The 17,265-nt window shown below is 40.9% G+C and overlaps 1 protein-coding gene across 1 annotated transcript in view; it reads right to left on the bottom strand.

Moving 5' to 3' along the window:
- smarca2 (SWI/SNF related BAF chromatin remodeling complex subunit ATPase 2) overlaps window positions 1–17,265 on the bottom strand; it is a 48,187-nt gene that overhangs the window by 13,773 nt on the left and 17,149 nt on the right. Inside the window, exons 16-29 of the mRNA XM_023414430.2 lie at window positions 15,559–15,722; window positions 13,453–13,519; window positions 13,239–13,349; window positions 12,103–12,345; window positions 11,878–11,991; window positions 11,228–11,332; window positions 10,244–10,330; window positions 9,673–9,719; window positions 9,013–9,179; window positions 7,590–7,753; window positions 5,753–5,980; window positions 5,272–5,349; window positions 3,459–3,677; window positions 2,676–2,899 (exon numbers count right to left, since the gene is read on the bottom strand). Coding sequence (XP_023270198.1) covers window positions 2,676–2,899; window positions 3,459–3,677; window positions 5,272–5,349; window positions 5,753–5,980; window positions 7,590–7,753; window positions 9,013–9,179; window positions 9,673–9,719; window positions 10,244–10,330; window positions 11,228–11,332; window positions 11,878–11,991; window positions 12,103–12,345; window positions 13,239–13,349; window positions 13,453–13,519; window positions 15,559–15,722 — 2,018 coding nt within the window. The remainder of the gene's footprint in view (window positions 1–2,675; window positions 2,900–3,458; window positions 3,678–5,271; window positions 5,350–5,752; window positions 5,981–7,589; window positions 7,754–9,012; window positions 9,180–9,672; window positions 9,720–10,243; window positions 10,331–11,227; window positions 11,333–11,877; window positions 11,992–12,102; window positions 12,346–13,238; window positions 13,350–13,452; window positions 13,520–15,558; window positions 15,723–17,265) is intronic.

The following is a 17,265-nucleotide window of genomic DNA, read 5'->3' as shown; positions in this document are numbered from 1 at the left end:
GTCATGCAGTTTGGAGGTATAGTTTGTTTTATGCAGAGACAGCAGTGCAACCTATGTATCCAAAGTCTTGGGGTGGAAACTCCAAACTCTCCCCAGTCAAGCTCAGTGAGAGGAACGCCAGAGCGATGATTGAGATGCTCTGGGAAGAAAAGCCATCAGCTGGAAGAGGAAAGAATCTGACTGCTGGAAAGGCAGGTAGCAGTTTCCTGGCATGGTTCTCAGCCAGCACATATTTGAATAGAGGGAACATAAATGCACATGTTCCTTCATGCACGGGTGTATATAATAGACAACACAAGACAGAAGACACAACAAAATAGACCACACACACACACACACACACACACACTGACTGACAGACAGACACAGACACACAAATACACTCATATACTAACTCTCATAAGTGTTGGACTGAAGGAATACAGGGATGTTTATCTCTCTGTTCTGTTCCTAAGACATGACTTCATGTCGGTTTATTTATTCTGCTGACCACGGAGAAATCTCCACTTTCCACTGGATAATCAAGTCTGGCCTATTTGCACCAGTCTCACAAACGGAGGTTCTGTTCTGAACTCAGACGCGGGGCTCAGCAATCAATCAAAAATATTATCAGAATCACAGTACGGCCAGGTGCAATATCCAAATCGCAGGAGCTGCAAGTTTTTGATAAAGGTGAATATGTGTCACAACATACCATTATAAATGAAGCATTGTGGTGCTGCAGAGATGCCCCGGCCTAGAAATCATATTCTCCAGACGTGAGGCAATACGCTGGTTTGGTACAGATCCCAGCAAAAAAATCAAATCATCATTGTTTTTATTCTTATTCTTTTCAGTGAAAATCAAATTCACAAATGTAAATATCATTGTGGGAGCACCTCACTTGTAAACTTGTGTATTAACACTGTAATGTATGTAAAGGATTTTACTTTTTAGGCCCCTCTGCATCAAATACCATTAAAATGAAGTTTAAAATCTGCATTAGTTCCCAGTTTACAGAGAGCATCACGTCTTCTCTGGCTGCAGGGCTCTGTTGTTATCAGCTGCTGCAACAGTAAACCTCTGCTGCATGAAATCAATTTTACTTTAATAAACCGCCATTAAATCATTTTTCAATCTCATTCTGAGCAGCATGTCGACAGAGAGCAACCAGGGACTGCTAAAGACCAAACAACCTGCCTACACAGCGGGCCACTCTGCCCATCTCTTGCGGAGTACAACCAGTTTCACACCAGTGTTTTTGAGACAGTAGTAACTTCCACATTCAAAGAATACCATCACCAGTTAACTGCGATCAAACCAAACTACTCTAGCACAACATGTAAAACAGCCAGTGGTGTCGCTATAGAGCTACTTTCACTTTCAAAAGCTCTTATCTGTAATTGTTATAAAACAGGCTTTGTGAGAAAAAATAAAATGAATGTGTATACTTATGAGTTTAAGTATTTATATTTACGGCATTTGATGGCTGTATTTATAAAAAAAAATATAGAACTGCTTCTACAGGGCGTCCTGGTCAAACTAAAAATCCTTTTATGTACAGTGTTATATGCAGGTTTGAGGTGCCACAGAACAACTTCCGCAGGCCTCATATCAACTGGCCATGTAGTGAGAGAAGCTTGTCATCAGCACAACAGTAATATCTATAGTCCTCCATCAACGTCTGCACAGGATCAGTGCTGCCGTGTGAGGCTGCAGTTACATGTGTCAAGCGTGAGCCGTCATCCCGTGGGTACAGACAGCTAAACTGCTTAATATTGAAATGCATCTGTTGAGTCAGATGGGCGACTGAGGAGCACAGCTGATGGGCGGAAAGCAGAAAGAGCAAAGAGGAAAGCTTCCAGCAGAATATTTTCAAAAACAAATTAGTTTTTGTCAAGGTCTGTCAAATACTGTGATGCTGTGTGAAAATTTCAGCATAACCGGAGATTTGTCCTTCCACACCAGTTGGTGGTTGTTGATTTATCATGAGGGAGATGAGACCAGAAATAAACTCGGTTTTAGTAGGTACACATGTCTGAATCTGATTCTGTCTAATGCAACAGGTACCTGTAAAACCTACTGTCATTCAGGTCATAGGGCTCAGTTTTTGATGCGATTCAACTTTGGTCATTTGAGAAGGCTGCATTTTGTGGTTCTGCTGATTTAGACTACTGTCACTGACATACATGAAGTGGACCAAATGGTTTCAGACCTCTGAAGAGCAGCATATGTTTTTTGTTTTTCTTGTTTTCTTGTTTCTTATTCATTTCAGTAGGTCTGGTGTGGTTCACGTAGGCTTGGGCTGATATTCGATAATATCAAATATCTATATTATATTATTAAAAGATCCCTGTGTGGGATATTATCATATATTGCGATATTTGGCCTGGACTGTATCACCACATTATATTTTGGATATCGCCCGTGCCTAGCTGACGGGTTGAAAAGTGAAAAAACCAAGTGAATCAAATCACTGTAAAATGGATTAAAAATGAAGACCTTAACCAGAATAGCAGGTACATTCATGGTAGAAAAAGAGACATTAGAAAAATTCCTTCAAAAACAGCATCGAGTGTGGATGAGAACAATGCAGCTGCACAGGTCGTTTCACAAACAACACTTCTTAACTCTGCAGAAAACTGACATAACCATACGCATAGTCTGATCTATCTCATGGAAGTTACTCTCCTTACCCATCTCTGTAGTTGATCACTGTGTCGATGATGGTGTTCATTTGCTTGGTGAGTCTAGGGGGGTTGGGGGAGAGTTTCTCAGCTGGTGGACGCCCACGTCGCTTCTTGGCCTTGCTGCTTCCGTCCTCTCTGCTCGACGAGTCCTTGTCCTGACGTCGCTTGCGTTTTCGCTTTTTCAGCCGGATCTCCTCCTCCATCTCCTCCAGGTTTCCATCCTCAATGGCCTGGAATGTGAAAGGAGCCGGAGCGGAGACAAGGTTAATCCTACAATCACTTCGACTTGTCCACAGGTGAGGGGTAATCTTGAGATCATTGTCAATCAATTTTGAAAAAATTAGCAGTAGTAAACTCTTTGTGCAACTCATCGCTTTCATGCTCTGTATTGGGACCGTGTTAAATTGCACTTTCCCTATCAAATAAATAAGTAAAAAAGGAAAAGTTTTTCTTCTATCTTTAATTATAGCTTCTCTGAACCAAACCAACTCTTCCGACACAGAGTTTCCTCCGCCTTTTCCTTCTTTCTTTTTTCTATTCTTTTCCCTGAAACACCTGAGCCACAGTCGATAAAATGGATGTCGGGTCTGAGCTGTCTCTCCAGGGAAATGTGTCACAGGATATTTGGTGTGGAGGACTGTGGTCCATTAGCATCACGCCAAAAAATTTTAAAATAAAACAAAATAAAATAAAATTGGCATCCAATTATAGTTTGCTAACAATGATTGATCTTCTGCAGGTACAAAAAACTTTCTTCAGTCAGCTCACAACATTATGCTCAGACTTTACCCGTAGCCACTGTTTCTCAGTCAGAGTGTCGCTGTAATCCACATCCCGACGGCAGCGTGATCCTCGGCCGAACATCTTCTCCTCCTCCTCTTCGTACGTGAGCCGCTCCACCTCAGCGTCGTCTTTGATGATCCAAGAAGGCAGCTCGTCCTCCTCCATTAGTCGCGGCTTGCGCTTTGGGTTTCTGGCGTCCTCCCGGCGCCTGTCCATGTCCATGCGCTAGAGGAGAAATGCGGGAAAGGCGACACAACTCTTTAGGGCAATTCCACCTTAGGTACCTATATTGTAGGTTTTTATTAACATATCAGCATCCGATTTCAGGTGCATCACTAGTTGGATGTATCGTACTTTATCAGGCCATACTGTGCTTTAATTATATTCCCTACAAACAGTGTGTTTACATTCTTTCATTTACTTGGTGATACAAAGTGACAGTGGGCTACACAGGTGACGACTGCCATGCAATCACCATGTTTATGTCCTTTCATTCACTGTGATAGAAAACTGGGATTGTGGTAAGCACAAGGGTTGCAGTGGAGAAGGTTTTGTCTAGTTGTTATAGAGGATGTGCGTGTAACCTCATAACATACAACTGCAAATTCAACATTAGATTCAGTAATACTAAAGCTCTTTCAGAAGTTACAACCTTGCTGCCAACCACATCCTATTGCTTTCTTCCAGATACGTATGAAGCCCAATCAGTTAAACTCAGGTTTATAAATACAGGTGACGTCTTGCAACCTGTCATGGCACCAGCCATTAAAAGCTGGACGAAACACCAAAGATGTGGCATGAACCAGTGAAGCTTCAGGTTGTGTAATGTTAATGTAAAAAAACAACACACATCTGATTTTGAACTCCTGCTGCAAACTAGTGGTTGGGCCAAGTGACACAACAACTGTACTAAACATGTCAAACACAGATGGTCTCAAACAAGAGTTTGCCTAATGTGTTGAATGTGAGTCCTGTATCCATGGCAATTCAGTCTATTTCTATGCAGGGAGAAGCGTCTGGCAGGGGACAGTTACTGTCAAGTCTGAAAGTGCCTGAACAAATGATGACTGAATAATGGTCTTGACATGATGGACAATCTACAATCATTTTGGAGTGGATGGAGAAGAAAAGCAGCCGGCAGCGACTCCTCTTGTGGCAAATTAATATTTTAAGACCAGTCACTTCATGGTTTTACTCTTCAGTGTTTCCCATACAGTGATTTGTGTGTGGCAGCTTGACACAAATATCAGCACTATTTATTTTCTATTTTCTTTTGTTACTATTGCAGATCAAATCTTATTTCGCTGCAGAGCTGTCTGCAGCCCATTGATTTGCTCCGCCAGTCCTTGCCCTGTCTCCCTCTCTCTCTGCCAACATGATGCTGTGTCAGGACATCAGCAAGCAGTAAGCACAGACGCACTGGGTTTGCCTCTGTTTAAGACTTGGCTATCTCACACACGGCATGGTAAATTTAATACCGGCATCATTTATGCTGTCGTCAATAAATAATCAGAAAGTACAATGACACCCAGTCAAGCGCGTCTCTCTGCCAAGGCCAAACAACCCTGCACTTGTCTTTTGTTCTCAAGTATATCTTTATTTATTGATTGTCTTATGAATAAATAATAAATAAATGGGGGCAACTTGATCTCCTTGGTGGAACTAAACTTTTATTTTCTCTTTTTCTTAAACATCTTTTATATACAACATTATTTAATAATTCATTTTTAATCGCTTGTCTGCTACCAACACAGACAGAAAACACTGTTCTGCAAGTTAAATCTCAATTTCATCTCACAAAAATCTGGACTTTTCTTACCATGAAGAGCTCAAATTCATCTTCAATGCGGGCGATCATCTGGTTAAGAGTTTCATCATCAGGAACCTCATCTTCCTCCTAAAGTTACAACAGGAGAAAAGCATGAAAAGACTGTTTCTTCTGAACGTATAATGCAATCTTTACAGTGTCCGTTTTAACTGTTGCAGCAAAACAGAAGCTTCTCGAGCTCAGTTCAAAACAATCAGTCAAGCATCGCGTACAGATTTGATCAAATACCAATTAAATAGCTGAAATTGCATTACACGCTGATCATATCTACAGAGCTGTCTTTAGGCCTGGAGTCATTCAATCAAAACCAACATGCATAATTTAACTATAGGTGGGGATTTATTTTTCTATTTAAGGCCTCCCACATTCATTATATAAAATGCCTTCTCAGGCATGAGCACCTCATCTTGGTCATGAGATGCTTGAACTTATAATATAATAAAACGCCCAAAAATACAAACTGAGATTTTACCTCGTTCTGCTCCTCGTGCTCTAAAATAGCCTGGAGGAAGGCGCGGCGCTCGTGGCTCGAGGACTTCTGGTCGAACATGCCGGCCTGGATGACCTTCTGGTCCACGTTCAACTTGTATTTGGCAGCCGCCAGGATTTTCTCCTCCACGCTGTTGACGGTGCAGAGACGAAGCACGCGCACTTCGTTCTGCTGACCGATGCGGTGAGCCCGGTCCTGAGCCTGAAGGTCCTGGATTTAACAGACGAAAAGAGAAATATGAGACCATTTCAAAATAAAACACCGTGCTTCTCTGGGAGTAAATAAAATCAGAGCAAACATAAAGTTCGATATCATACCCACCCCTGTTTACCTGCTGGAGTCCGAACCCACAAGGCAAAATCAAAGAACGTCTGATCACACACGTTTCATCATCACAACATGCTGCTAAAAGTTGCACTTGAACACGTGCACGTATCGTTCTGCATGAGAGGAAATATCTACTTCCATCAAGTACCTGTGTTCCTAATCCAAAAAAAAATAATCACAGGAAGACGAACAAAAACTGAACACTTTTATACTGCTGTCAATCTGTCCAATATATCTCGAATATAGATGGAGAAGATTTCTGACAAAGAGTTGCAAAGGGCACTTTAAAACTTTAAAAACTCTGAAAGTTTTACTTTGCTTTGCTTTACGTAGGTGTGCTTAGACTTTTGACTTTTGTTTGGGAAAAGGAAAGGACAAAAATAACTCAAACAAAACCAAAACTAAAGAAAACCACACAGAATGATTCACTACAGTTAACGGCCAATCAGACTGGGGCTGACGATGACCCAGCAGCGTCCCATCTGATGACCAACCACCGGCCGCTTCAGGGCCTTTAAACCATTACTTTCATCTGGATTCCAGTTTCTAGTGACTTTATGACTTTAATGCAAGCTGGACTGATTGTAAAACTGAGGCAATGAATTTTAGTCAAACTCTAAAACAGATATCCGTTAAGCCCGTCACAAATTACTGTCAGGGGCCCAAAATGTTGCAATGCAATTTTTCAGCCTAGCAGAGTATTAAGACATGACTGAGCCCAGCCACAGTTCATCTGATTCGCATATCTGGAAAAGCAATGGAGCTAAAAATCAGCTGAAGGTATTTTTTGGAACAGCCAGAGAAAGAAAATTTAAATAGCTTGATGTCAGCTCATCAGAAAGATCATTGATTGAACAATGCATTGAAATAAGTGTGGAAAAAAACTTTATAACTATATAATATATAATAAGCATCAGTGGCTGCTTCAATCATATCACACAGGGAAACACTGTGGGAAACAGAAATGCAAGATTGTGGAAGTATTACAATTAAAGGTTGTTGCATCGCTGCTTGTCTTGTGTTTTGGTGTTAAGTGGAGTCCAGTAAAATAACTTTATAATGCATCTTTCAATTAGGGTTTCTCCCTCTCTCTCTCCATCTCTCCCACCCTCCGTGTGAGTCTGCTAAAGCATTTCGATCAATTTTACACCTGCTTTTTCACAGTGTCATCTGTGGCAGTGATCAGTCTGCAGAGATAAATCAGGTGCAGAAAATATTCATTCCCTCACATATTTTACACCTCTGAACAGGAATGCCTTATACTGCATGAGACCAAACACGATTCTTAGGGGTGCTATCTTCTACCAGCACAGCAGTGCAGTCCTTAAAAATAACAGCTAACTCTATTTGACTGTTCAGCACAAACCCTTAGTGTACACCCCTTTCAATTTGATCGGTAGAGTATTTAACAGTGTCAGACTCCCAACAGCTGCCAACACCTAAACCACACAGTCAACACTTTCTATAATCACGCCTTCACACCGAGACAGACCTGGTGGGGGTTCCAGTCACTGTCGAAGATGACGACGGTGTCGGCGGCCTGCAGGTTGAGGCCCAGGCCGCCGGCTCTTGTGCTGAGCAGGAAGATGAAGTACTGAGATCCTTCCTCATTAAATTTCTTCAGCAGCATCGCTCGATCCTCAGACTTGGTGGTTCCTGGAACATCAAACATGATCGTTTTGAAATGCTGAAAAGTCTGTCAAGTTAACTTTGGAAAGCCAGTATCTACTTCTTCTTGTTATTCTGATAAAAAAAGCCTGTTGTTTTAAGCAAAGTAAAACTGTCACATGTGCACAGCGCCGCTTCTCTGACCAGTGAAACAGTTTCAAAGGTTTCTGAAAAGGGCATCCAGTGGCTCTGATTATGCAGGGTTCACAATGTGATAACACCATTCAACAACCAGTTTATACGTCTGATTAAAATATGATAACAAAACCACAGCTGCATATCAGAGATTAGTTTCTTAATTTTCATTATTCATTTCTTTCTTTTTTAATTGGCCACACTGTGAAGCTGTTTTTGTGTCTTATGTTTTCTATGTGCTGATAGCTGTTTACACTGCTGCATGATCTGTCACTCACACAGCAGTCAAGGTAGAATGGAGTGAAAGACTAATTTTGTAACAAGAGGAGCATAAAAACGAATGGTTTACCTCTCCTCAGTGAGCTCGGGTCTCTGTCGTCAGACCCAGTGGCTAGAAGGACTGCCTTCTGTTTGAGATGCTGAGCGTGGGAATAATGTTGAGTGTATGTAATGGGAATTATGACACCTTAAGATTATTATTCCTTTAGTCTAGACAAGTGTGAGTCAGCTTCAAATTAGAAATGAGAAATTAACCTTTTCGTTTCAAAGGCATCAGACCTGCACAGGGTTTTAAACACCACATCGACGCATCAGGCAGCTTCAGATGTCTTCCTACTTCTTCTGACATGTGAGAATTAATATCCTACAAGGTATATCAATCAAGTTTTTTTGGCTCAGATCCAAATCTTTTAAAAAAAGATCTGATTCTTTTATTTACCGAAACGTTTACGCATTTAAATAACAGCTGCAGACTTCTACATCTGACCCACTTGCTTTTTTTAAGAGGTGCTTCATTCAAATGCTTAACATCCTGGTTCATAACTATGATATGAATTAACGTTTAACTGGGAGACATGTCATGTGATCGGCTCGAGAGAAATCGTATCACTGAACAGTGATGTAACAGAGTGGAGACTCTTTCCTCACAAATGATCTTTGGCTGGGCACAGACACCAGCTGGCAGAGAGCAGTTTAACCAGACAACAACCAGATTTAAATGCGACCTCAGCTTGGAACATTTCTATTAATTATAAAATATATATTCTATATTTTATTATCTGTAGATTTGAGGATCATAGAATTTTTAAACATCATGAGAGAGGTGAGCTCACCATCAAGACGGAGGTATTGAAAGTTTCGGTAGCTGAAGTAGTCCTCCATGATTGTCATGAGCGAGGTCATCTGGCAGAAGAGCAGGACTCTGTGGTTGGTGGCGTGGAGCTTCGGTAGGATGCGATCCAGTAGCTCAAACTTTCCAGAAGCTCGGTACAGATCAGGCCTGAGCGGAGACGATGAAACCAGAAAAGTATCATAAGTCGTCATTAACAGGGATGATTGTTAAAGTGTCTGTGGCCTCTGGGCGGACAGCGGTTAGCAGTGTAAATAGTTAAATAATGCCATTTAACTCCTTAATCACCAGTTAACAAGATCATTTACTGTTTCAGTGGTTGGTGGCAGCTGTAGCCTCTTTATATTGTCTCTGTAAAAACCTCTTTATGACATCCTGAGGGATCAACACCATGAAAAGTCAGCAAACATGTAGACTTAACATGTTACTAAGAGTGGGCAAAATCCCACTTTACAAGGAATCCTGCACATCTCCTGATACCTTTGTGACACAGAAATACTATAACCTGCAGAAAGTTTCACAGTTATATTTTCTAAGGAGGATTTATTGTAATTTGTTAATTAAAAAGAAAAAAATTACAAACTCCATAATGTCTATAGGCAAGACTTCTTTACACACACAAGACTTCTTTTGTCCGACTTACCCATTGATGATGCCGTTTGGATAGCCCAAGTGCTCAGCAAAAGATTCCTGTAACAGAGAGTATTTACTGGTTTAAATAAGGAGGGGCTATCAAACTATATTTAAAAACTATATTTTAAAGTTTGTGGCAGATAGCCTATCAGTTTTTTCTTAATATATATATATATGTGTAAGTTTACTGTACATTTTCACACACAAGACGGCACAACCTGCACAAAACAACGTCCTCTCCCCTAGTAAAGACTAATGTCAAGCAAATCTCTGAAACTAAGTCCCGGGTCTTAGAAAATATTTAATATATAATATATAATAATATATAATATATATATAAATAATTTATAATATAATATTTATAATATTATATCAAATATATCATAAAATTTGATATACATTTTAAGGAAAAACTGTCTAAATGAGGTCTGTTTTAATGAAGGTCATAAATGTGAAATAATTAGGTAAATCAGATAAACATGCACAAGTACTGCAAAAAACATATATATATAAATTTTAACAAGTTCTAGTAACTGGTTCCTCAGAGCCAGGACCAGTGGTCTTGGCCCTGCAGTGCTCACCTCAATGTGCTGGAACATGTATGGATGGTTGCAGATCTTCTTCAGCTGCATGATGGTGTTCATCAGGGTCTTCGCCCCTCCTTTGCCCTGGAGAAAATTAGTGTATAGATAGAAGAGATTTAATTCCAGATCAGAACGATTCTTCTCGTCATGATGTGAGTTTAAACCTGCAATAAGAAGTTTCTTTAGGGGCTAAGTTGAGAGCTGCAGAAACATGCTGTGAACGTAATAATTACATTTCATCACCTTTTAAGTTGATATGAAAAACATTTTTGGCAAATAGTTGCTCATTTATTCATTTAGTGGTTACAGAGAAATATTATCATTCCACCTGGTCAATGATTCCCTCTGTTATAGCTTTGTTTTTGGGCTCTACCACCTCCCTCTAAATGTCTGTTTGTAATGTGGTGCTGAGCTGGTAGTGCACAGTGGGAGTTCTGTTCAGCCAGAGGAAGCTGCAGATTCAAGTGATAATTCTCAGTAGGTTCATCACAAGTGTCACCTTTCACACTGTCAGACTGTTTTCACACTGTCCTGATAAAAATATCCATCATAGTAAATCAACTGCACTAATAACTATAAGAAGATTTGATTACCCCTTTGAAAGTAATGGATTTTGAGAAGTGTATTCAATTTTTTTTTTTAAACCCTGTGCAGCGTATTTTTCCGAGAGCGTTGTACAACAGACATTCTGCTGCACTGAAACCAAAATTGAGGCTGGAAGCCAAGATACAGATTCAGAGGTTAAATAAAAATGACGTTATAGTTCTTATTTATCTGTTTCACGATGATATTTGTTAAAAGAAAACGCACAGGGCAACTGTGGCTCCAATTACATGACAGAATTCAGGGACCTTCAGATGTCAAACAGCAGGAAGCTGCCACTGAGCTCTGAGCCAAACGGCTCCACTTGTCAGCGTGACACGTGCTGATAAAACAAAGTGTAGACATACAGTGAAGACACAGGGGTCCTGGTGTATTTACCTTCTTGTCTTTCTCAGAGCCGTCAGTGAGGAGGATGCCTTTCTGCATGTGGCGGTACAGAACCTTCTGAATGGCAGACATGTCACATTTTATGACATACTCCACCTGTGTGAATGACAATAAAAACAACACCTCAGTGACACGACAATGTCTTTTTAATGGCGAGCCTTTTTGATTTGACAACAAGGTCTTGATCACAGTCTTATTCTTTATACTGACAGTTGGAATGAAAAAAATACAAAACAAGAGAAGGTGAGAGAAAGAAAGTTACATTATACACAGGTGCCACATGTACAGAAAACCTGCAGTTTTGATTATTGCAGTGAAACACATTCAATCAAACCATCTGAGGTTGCACTTCAGGCTGTGTGAGTTATTACTCCTATAAGCTTTAAATTTCTTTTAAGTGGAAGTGCAACAATTCATTGTTTCAGCCATTTTTCAAAAATCCCCCATTCTGTCATTTTTTAACATATCAAAAGAACCAATAATCATGCTGTTAATGATCATTGATTTATAGTTGCCAGTGCTGACGTGGTTTATAGTAATCTAATCAAACAACAGTGCAAGTTTTCTGCAGTGAATCCTGTGCAGCAAATATAATCATGTGACAACAAATCAAAATACACAAAGCTCGGTTTAGCTCTCACCTTCTCTGGCAGCTGAGACTCCACCTCCTTCTTCAGTCTGCGGAGCAGGAAGGGGCGGAGCACCTTGTGCAAACGCCGAATAATGAGGATGGTCTCCTCCTCATTGAGGTCAACCTGAACAAGTCAGAAAGAATATGTGATGATACATCACAGACTGTTGTCTTCTACATAATGAGCAGCAGAGTTAGTGAGACGAGACTCCAGGCCGGTTCCCCCGGTCCTTACCCTCTCTCCCGTCATGGCGAATGGCGCGTTGAACCACTGCTCGAAGGTGCTGCAGCTCTTGAAGATGGTGGGCAGGAGGAAGTTGAGCAAAGCCCACAGCTCAGGCAGTTTGTTCTGCAGTGGGGTACCGGTGAGGAGGAGGCGACGGGGAGCCACATAGTGTGTGTTCAACACCTGGGTCAACTTACAGTGGTGGTTCTTCATGCGGTGACCCTCGTCCACAATCATGTACTTCCAACGAATCTGTATGTGGAAGAAGAATCATTATAGCCTTACCTGTACACTTTGAGAGTGAAGAACCCAGAGATGCTGACACCAAATCTGCATTTGAAATAGGTTTGAGTGAAAGGAGATAATGAGAGGCAGCAGAGAAGAAAATGTTGAGTTCCTACTCTGACTGCCCTCAGGGTAAACAACATTACTGCATACAAATGAGAAGTTTCTTATTCCCTCTCTTATTGCTTACACTTACAATAATTGTTTGTGCACACATTTTGCTAACAGGTAACAAATAAACACAAACCTCTTCTTCAATAATTTCAGCTCATTTCCACCAAATGTTAATCCCATTTAGTGCAGCTTGGAGAGGAGTTATTGAGTTGTTCACACAACACACATCCCCACAACCACAGATTCACAAGCGGCCAACTATTTTGCATCCAAATGTGTGAAGGCACCATAAGACAAACACCAATGATGAAACATTTTTTTCTAGATACAAACTGACATAAATAATCTCCTTCTGGATCTGAGGAGTTAAAGCTGCTGCTACAAGTCAGCCTCCTTGAATTCTGCAGGAAGTGCAAAGCAACTAAGATAGAGAAAAAAAGTGACTTTCAAACTCTTTCTGCTAGCTGCTAGCAAAGACAACAAGGGCAGTAACGCTTGTTATTCGTTATCCCTGTTGCTTTCACCACTGGTAGTCATGACTGATAAGACCAAATAAGGGAGCGACTGAGAGTGTCATTATTTGCAAAGGTCTCCAACAGTTTTCAAACTAAAACAGGGCAGCGTAAAAAGTCTCCTTTTTAGTCGTGTGGATGTCACCTGTGTGTATGTGAAGTGTGCAAAATGGCAACAGAGTGCAAGTGGGAAAGTGTATCATACAGAGAGGACAGAGATTTGATCTATTTCACCTTGGCCAGTATGTGCTTGTCCTTGATGATGTATTCATAGGTGGTCAGCAAGACATTGAATTTCCCGCTGCGGAGCTGAGGAACGAGTCCACGGCGCAAAGCAGGGGTGCCCTTCCATGGGGGAGACACAAAGACAAGACAAATCTCTGTCGTGAGGCAATCAGAATGTCTTAAATGAAAAAAAAAAGAAAAGAGAAAAGTGACTTTCTCTTACTTTGTAAGCGATTTTGACCACAGACGGTGCCCACTTGTCAAGTTCATAGACCCAGTTAGACAAAGTCCTGAAAAAAAAAAAAACAGTGACAATCATCACACGTGCAGGAAGTCACATGTAAGAAAGTGGTCTGAATTTAGATTAATAAAAGAGACACTCTTAGCTGAGTTAAGCAAGATCAACAAGAAGCTGAGTGGTCATTGAAATGCCCATCATCAAGGTTGACACAAAATTTGCTGGATGAACATCAGAAGAAGAAAAAGTTCACACAACAGACTTTCCTGTGTTTCTTTGTTGAAAAACTGGCCTCTGGACAGATTAATGTCTCTGCCCATTAACTTTTAATTTCTTAACACATAACTGCAAATGAAAAAGGGAGAGTTTAAGGCTTTGCTCCATATTTAAAAAAGCACATCAACAAATTGGCCCTAGAGTCAAATCTAAGCCTCTGCTCTGCTGTTTGACTACAAAAGCAGCGCACGCCTCAGGAATTACAGGTTTACTGCTTTTGGGTGTTGGAGGAAAGAGACCCATCGTTCTAATCTGTTCACACCTGCAGTGGTAAATTACCACTAAAGAGAAAACACCAATTAGGTGAAATGTGAAAGTGGGAATTAAAACCGAGTTTTTCATTCGCTCTAAAGTGACCTACAAAAGCCGAATTATCCACAGGTCTCCTCCTCTCCAAAACAAATAGACCCGGTGATTAAATCCGGTAAAAACAGTAAATAAAGCAGTTTCACTTTAAAAATCAGTGTTTCCCTGATGCTCTTCGGTAAACACAGGGCTGCCACTAACATTTCCTCAGCTTGTTTCTGTGATAACTTATGATCTAATGACTAAAATCCTTCTCCTCATTTCAGCTCGGAAGGTTTTCAGTGTTTTGCACAAATGGCGAAAACTCCATAGTGGTTCAAATACAGGACAATATTTTCTTCTGAAAATTACAGTTCAAGTGTAGGTCATATTATGTTCAAGGACTAAACAATTACAATATTCAGAATAATATCTTTTAGATATTGAATGAAGAGAGGATCGGTGTAATACCGGCTACAATAGAGAGTTTGTAGGATTAGTGTTTCTAGGCTTGCAAGTTTTCTTTAAGCCAGTTTCAGTGTCTTTTAGATTTTACTCAGCCCAAAGTGTCTGGGAAGCTCGGTTCATCCTCAGCTTGTGTAACTTATTTTCCTGCCAGCGAGGTGGAAATGTCTTCTCTTGACATCTGTACTACAGAAACAGACCGGGGGCCAAATCATCTGTCAAGCAGCTGAGCCGACCTGTCAAGTTGCTATTTAGACTCATAATACTGTAAATGTAGTGAAGACTTTGAAGGAATATAATAAATGGTGTGAAGTTTATTTGACCTTTCACCTTTTGGATATATAAAATGTCAACACTTGATAATTTTATACTATTAGACATGTGTGTGAAATTCTGTCATAATTAGTACATGAATTCTCAAGTTATGGCCAAAAAAAAAAGGTCACAGTGACCTTTGAACTTTGACCACCAAATTCTAATCAGATCATCCTCGAGTGAAAGTGAATGTTTATGCCAAAGGGGAAACTTAGGGAAACTTTCCTAACAGGACTGTTTTGTGGATAAGTGTTGTGGGTTGTCATCTTATAACCAGGGTCATCTTGTGTTAAGACCAATACGTTACTCTACCGCAGATAGTTTAACTTCAGCGCCCATAATCTCCATGACGGACACAGCTAAGTCATCTTTACTCCACAAACTGGATATGAAGACATAGCTTTGGTGAACGCAGCTTTGTCTGAGCTGATTAGAAACTCGCTACTGCTGAGACTCTTTGTGTTTGCTATTAACTTTGACTCATCGTTCACTGTGGAAACATTAGTGTGCACACCTGATGCCTGAATATCATTTGAGCAAACAGGTGCATCACTGTCTCAATCAGAGACGGGACTCCTGACAGCTCCATCTGGTGATTGCGGCTGATAAGGTTGGTGTAAATCAATTTAAAACTAATTGCTGGAGTAATTTTAAACACTGTGCGGATTGGTCCCTTGCTAAAAGCATTTTTAAGGTTTCATGACACAGAGTGATAAGAGTTGTGATAAATGCCAGCTGCAGAGTACTGACGAGAGAGGGACGATGATGAGATAGGGACCGTTGAGCCTCTTGTGCTCCATCAGGTAGGTGATGAGGGCGATGGTTTGGATGGTTTTGCCGAGGCCCATCTCATCAGCCAGGATGCCGTTTAGATTGTTGTTGTAGAGGGACACCATCCACTCCAGCCCCTGGATCTGGGCGACACACAGAAATAAAGTGGTGTGAAAACATGCTTGCAAAGAAATTGTCATTCCTCCCTCCATTTCTTTCCAACTGTTTGATGTATTGCTCCTTTCCCACCATAGATAAAAGACAACACCTTGAACAGTGATGGGCCATATCAGGGAAAATGACTCTGAGCCTCTCTCCTGATTGGCTGACTGTTTTCGAAAATGATGCAACAAATTTCAGGTAAATTCTCAGAGCTTGGATGGTGGGTGCAGGTGGGTGGGGCTTCGGGGCGTGGCTGAGAGCGGTGACTGTTTTGTTGTGACATCACAAAGTTACAGAAGTCCTGACGGCTGGTTTTAATTAGCTCAGATAGCTAAAATGCATAATATATCAACGAAACAAGCATAATGTTTGTGATGTTCTGCTTTCTCTTATTAAATCTCTTGTCACTTTCAGCTGTAACAGTCTAACAGAAAAAATGCCAGACAAATGTGTTCAATGTGTTTCTCCTGCCTCTCTACATGTGACAGTACAAACGTTTAAAACGTCTGAAGAAGTTAATTTGAGGTTTTTCAGAGCGAGTTTTGCACATGCACTTTGATCTTCCTGCCACTGCGGCATTTTACATCCCAAATGATTCAAGGACAGTAGAAAAATCAAGTGTGCTACCAACTGAGTAGCTCACTTGTGGCGAGCTACAACCAGCAAGAGAAAGAATGTATAAACAGGAGGAGGGCAGGGGGGCAGTGGCAGCAGAAAAAGGGGCAGCCAACCAATTAGTTAACTGCATAGTTAACAAAACACCTGAAAGCAGAGCTAATTCCAGAAGAAAAGACTGGCCGGGGGGGAAAGGAATAAGAAATAATAAACTCAAAATTGTCCCACAAAAGTATTTCAAAGCTTCTGTAAGTTGATGTTGATGACTCAGGTTTGATGCACAGATTGCTGTTGTTACTGCAGACAGTTGATCCAATTATGGTACAGCAGAAATCGCTCCAATTTCCCCTGGGAGCTGCCACCATATCTCATTTAAAAAGGTCTGGCACACCATAGATCAGAGGAGTGCTAGGACTGCAAACTGATCGGAAGAAAGAAAACGTGAGCAGCACCCAATTGCCAGTTCCCTTTCTCTGGTAATACACTATCTTTCACCGCAACCCCCACTTACTACAACAGAGATGAGATCGTAGTGTCATACTGGAAAACAATGTGGCTGTGTTGTTATGAGCAAGCAGACTATCTTTAAGCTCAACTAAAATGATTGAGCAATTAGTTGCCTAGTATGTTTAGTCACACACCCCACATCCACTTCCAAACCCACGACGGCCAATTCCCACTACACAGGAATATTCAGGAACCCTGCATGATGAGAAGAAACAGGGACTGAAGTGGTTCCTGTTCCTGTCTCCACTGTTTCCACAGTTCATTAAGAGTCTGAATGTTCACATAAATACATACACACACACACACACACTAATCCATTGCTTCAATTCAACTTCTACCTGGATTGTTTTTTCATTGTGTCAGTGGGACCTCAAACAACACGCCCCCACCAACACAACCCCC

This window comes from Seriola lalandi, unplaced genomic scaffold, assembly GCF_002814215.2.
Source record: "Seriola lalandi dorsalis isolate HSWRI2012SDOR001 ecotype SW California unplaced genomic scaffold, Sedor1 jcf7180002054524, whole genome shotgun sequence".
Taxonomy (NCBI): Eukaryota; Metazoa; Chordata; class Actinopteri; order Carangiformes; family Carangidae; genus Seriola; species Seriola lalandi.
Note: the sequence above shows the minus strand (reverse complement) of the source record. Positions and strands in the feature narration are given on the sequence as shown.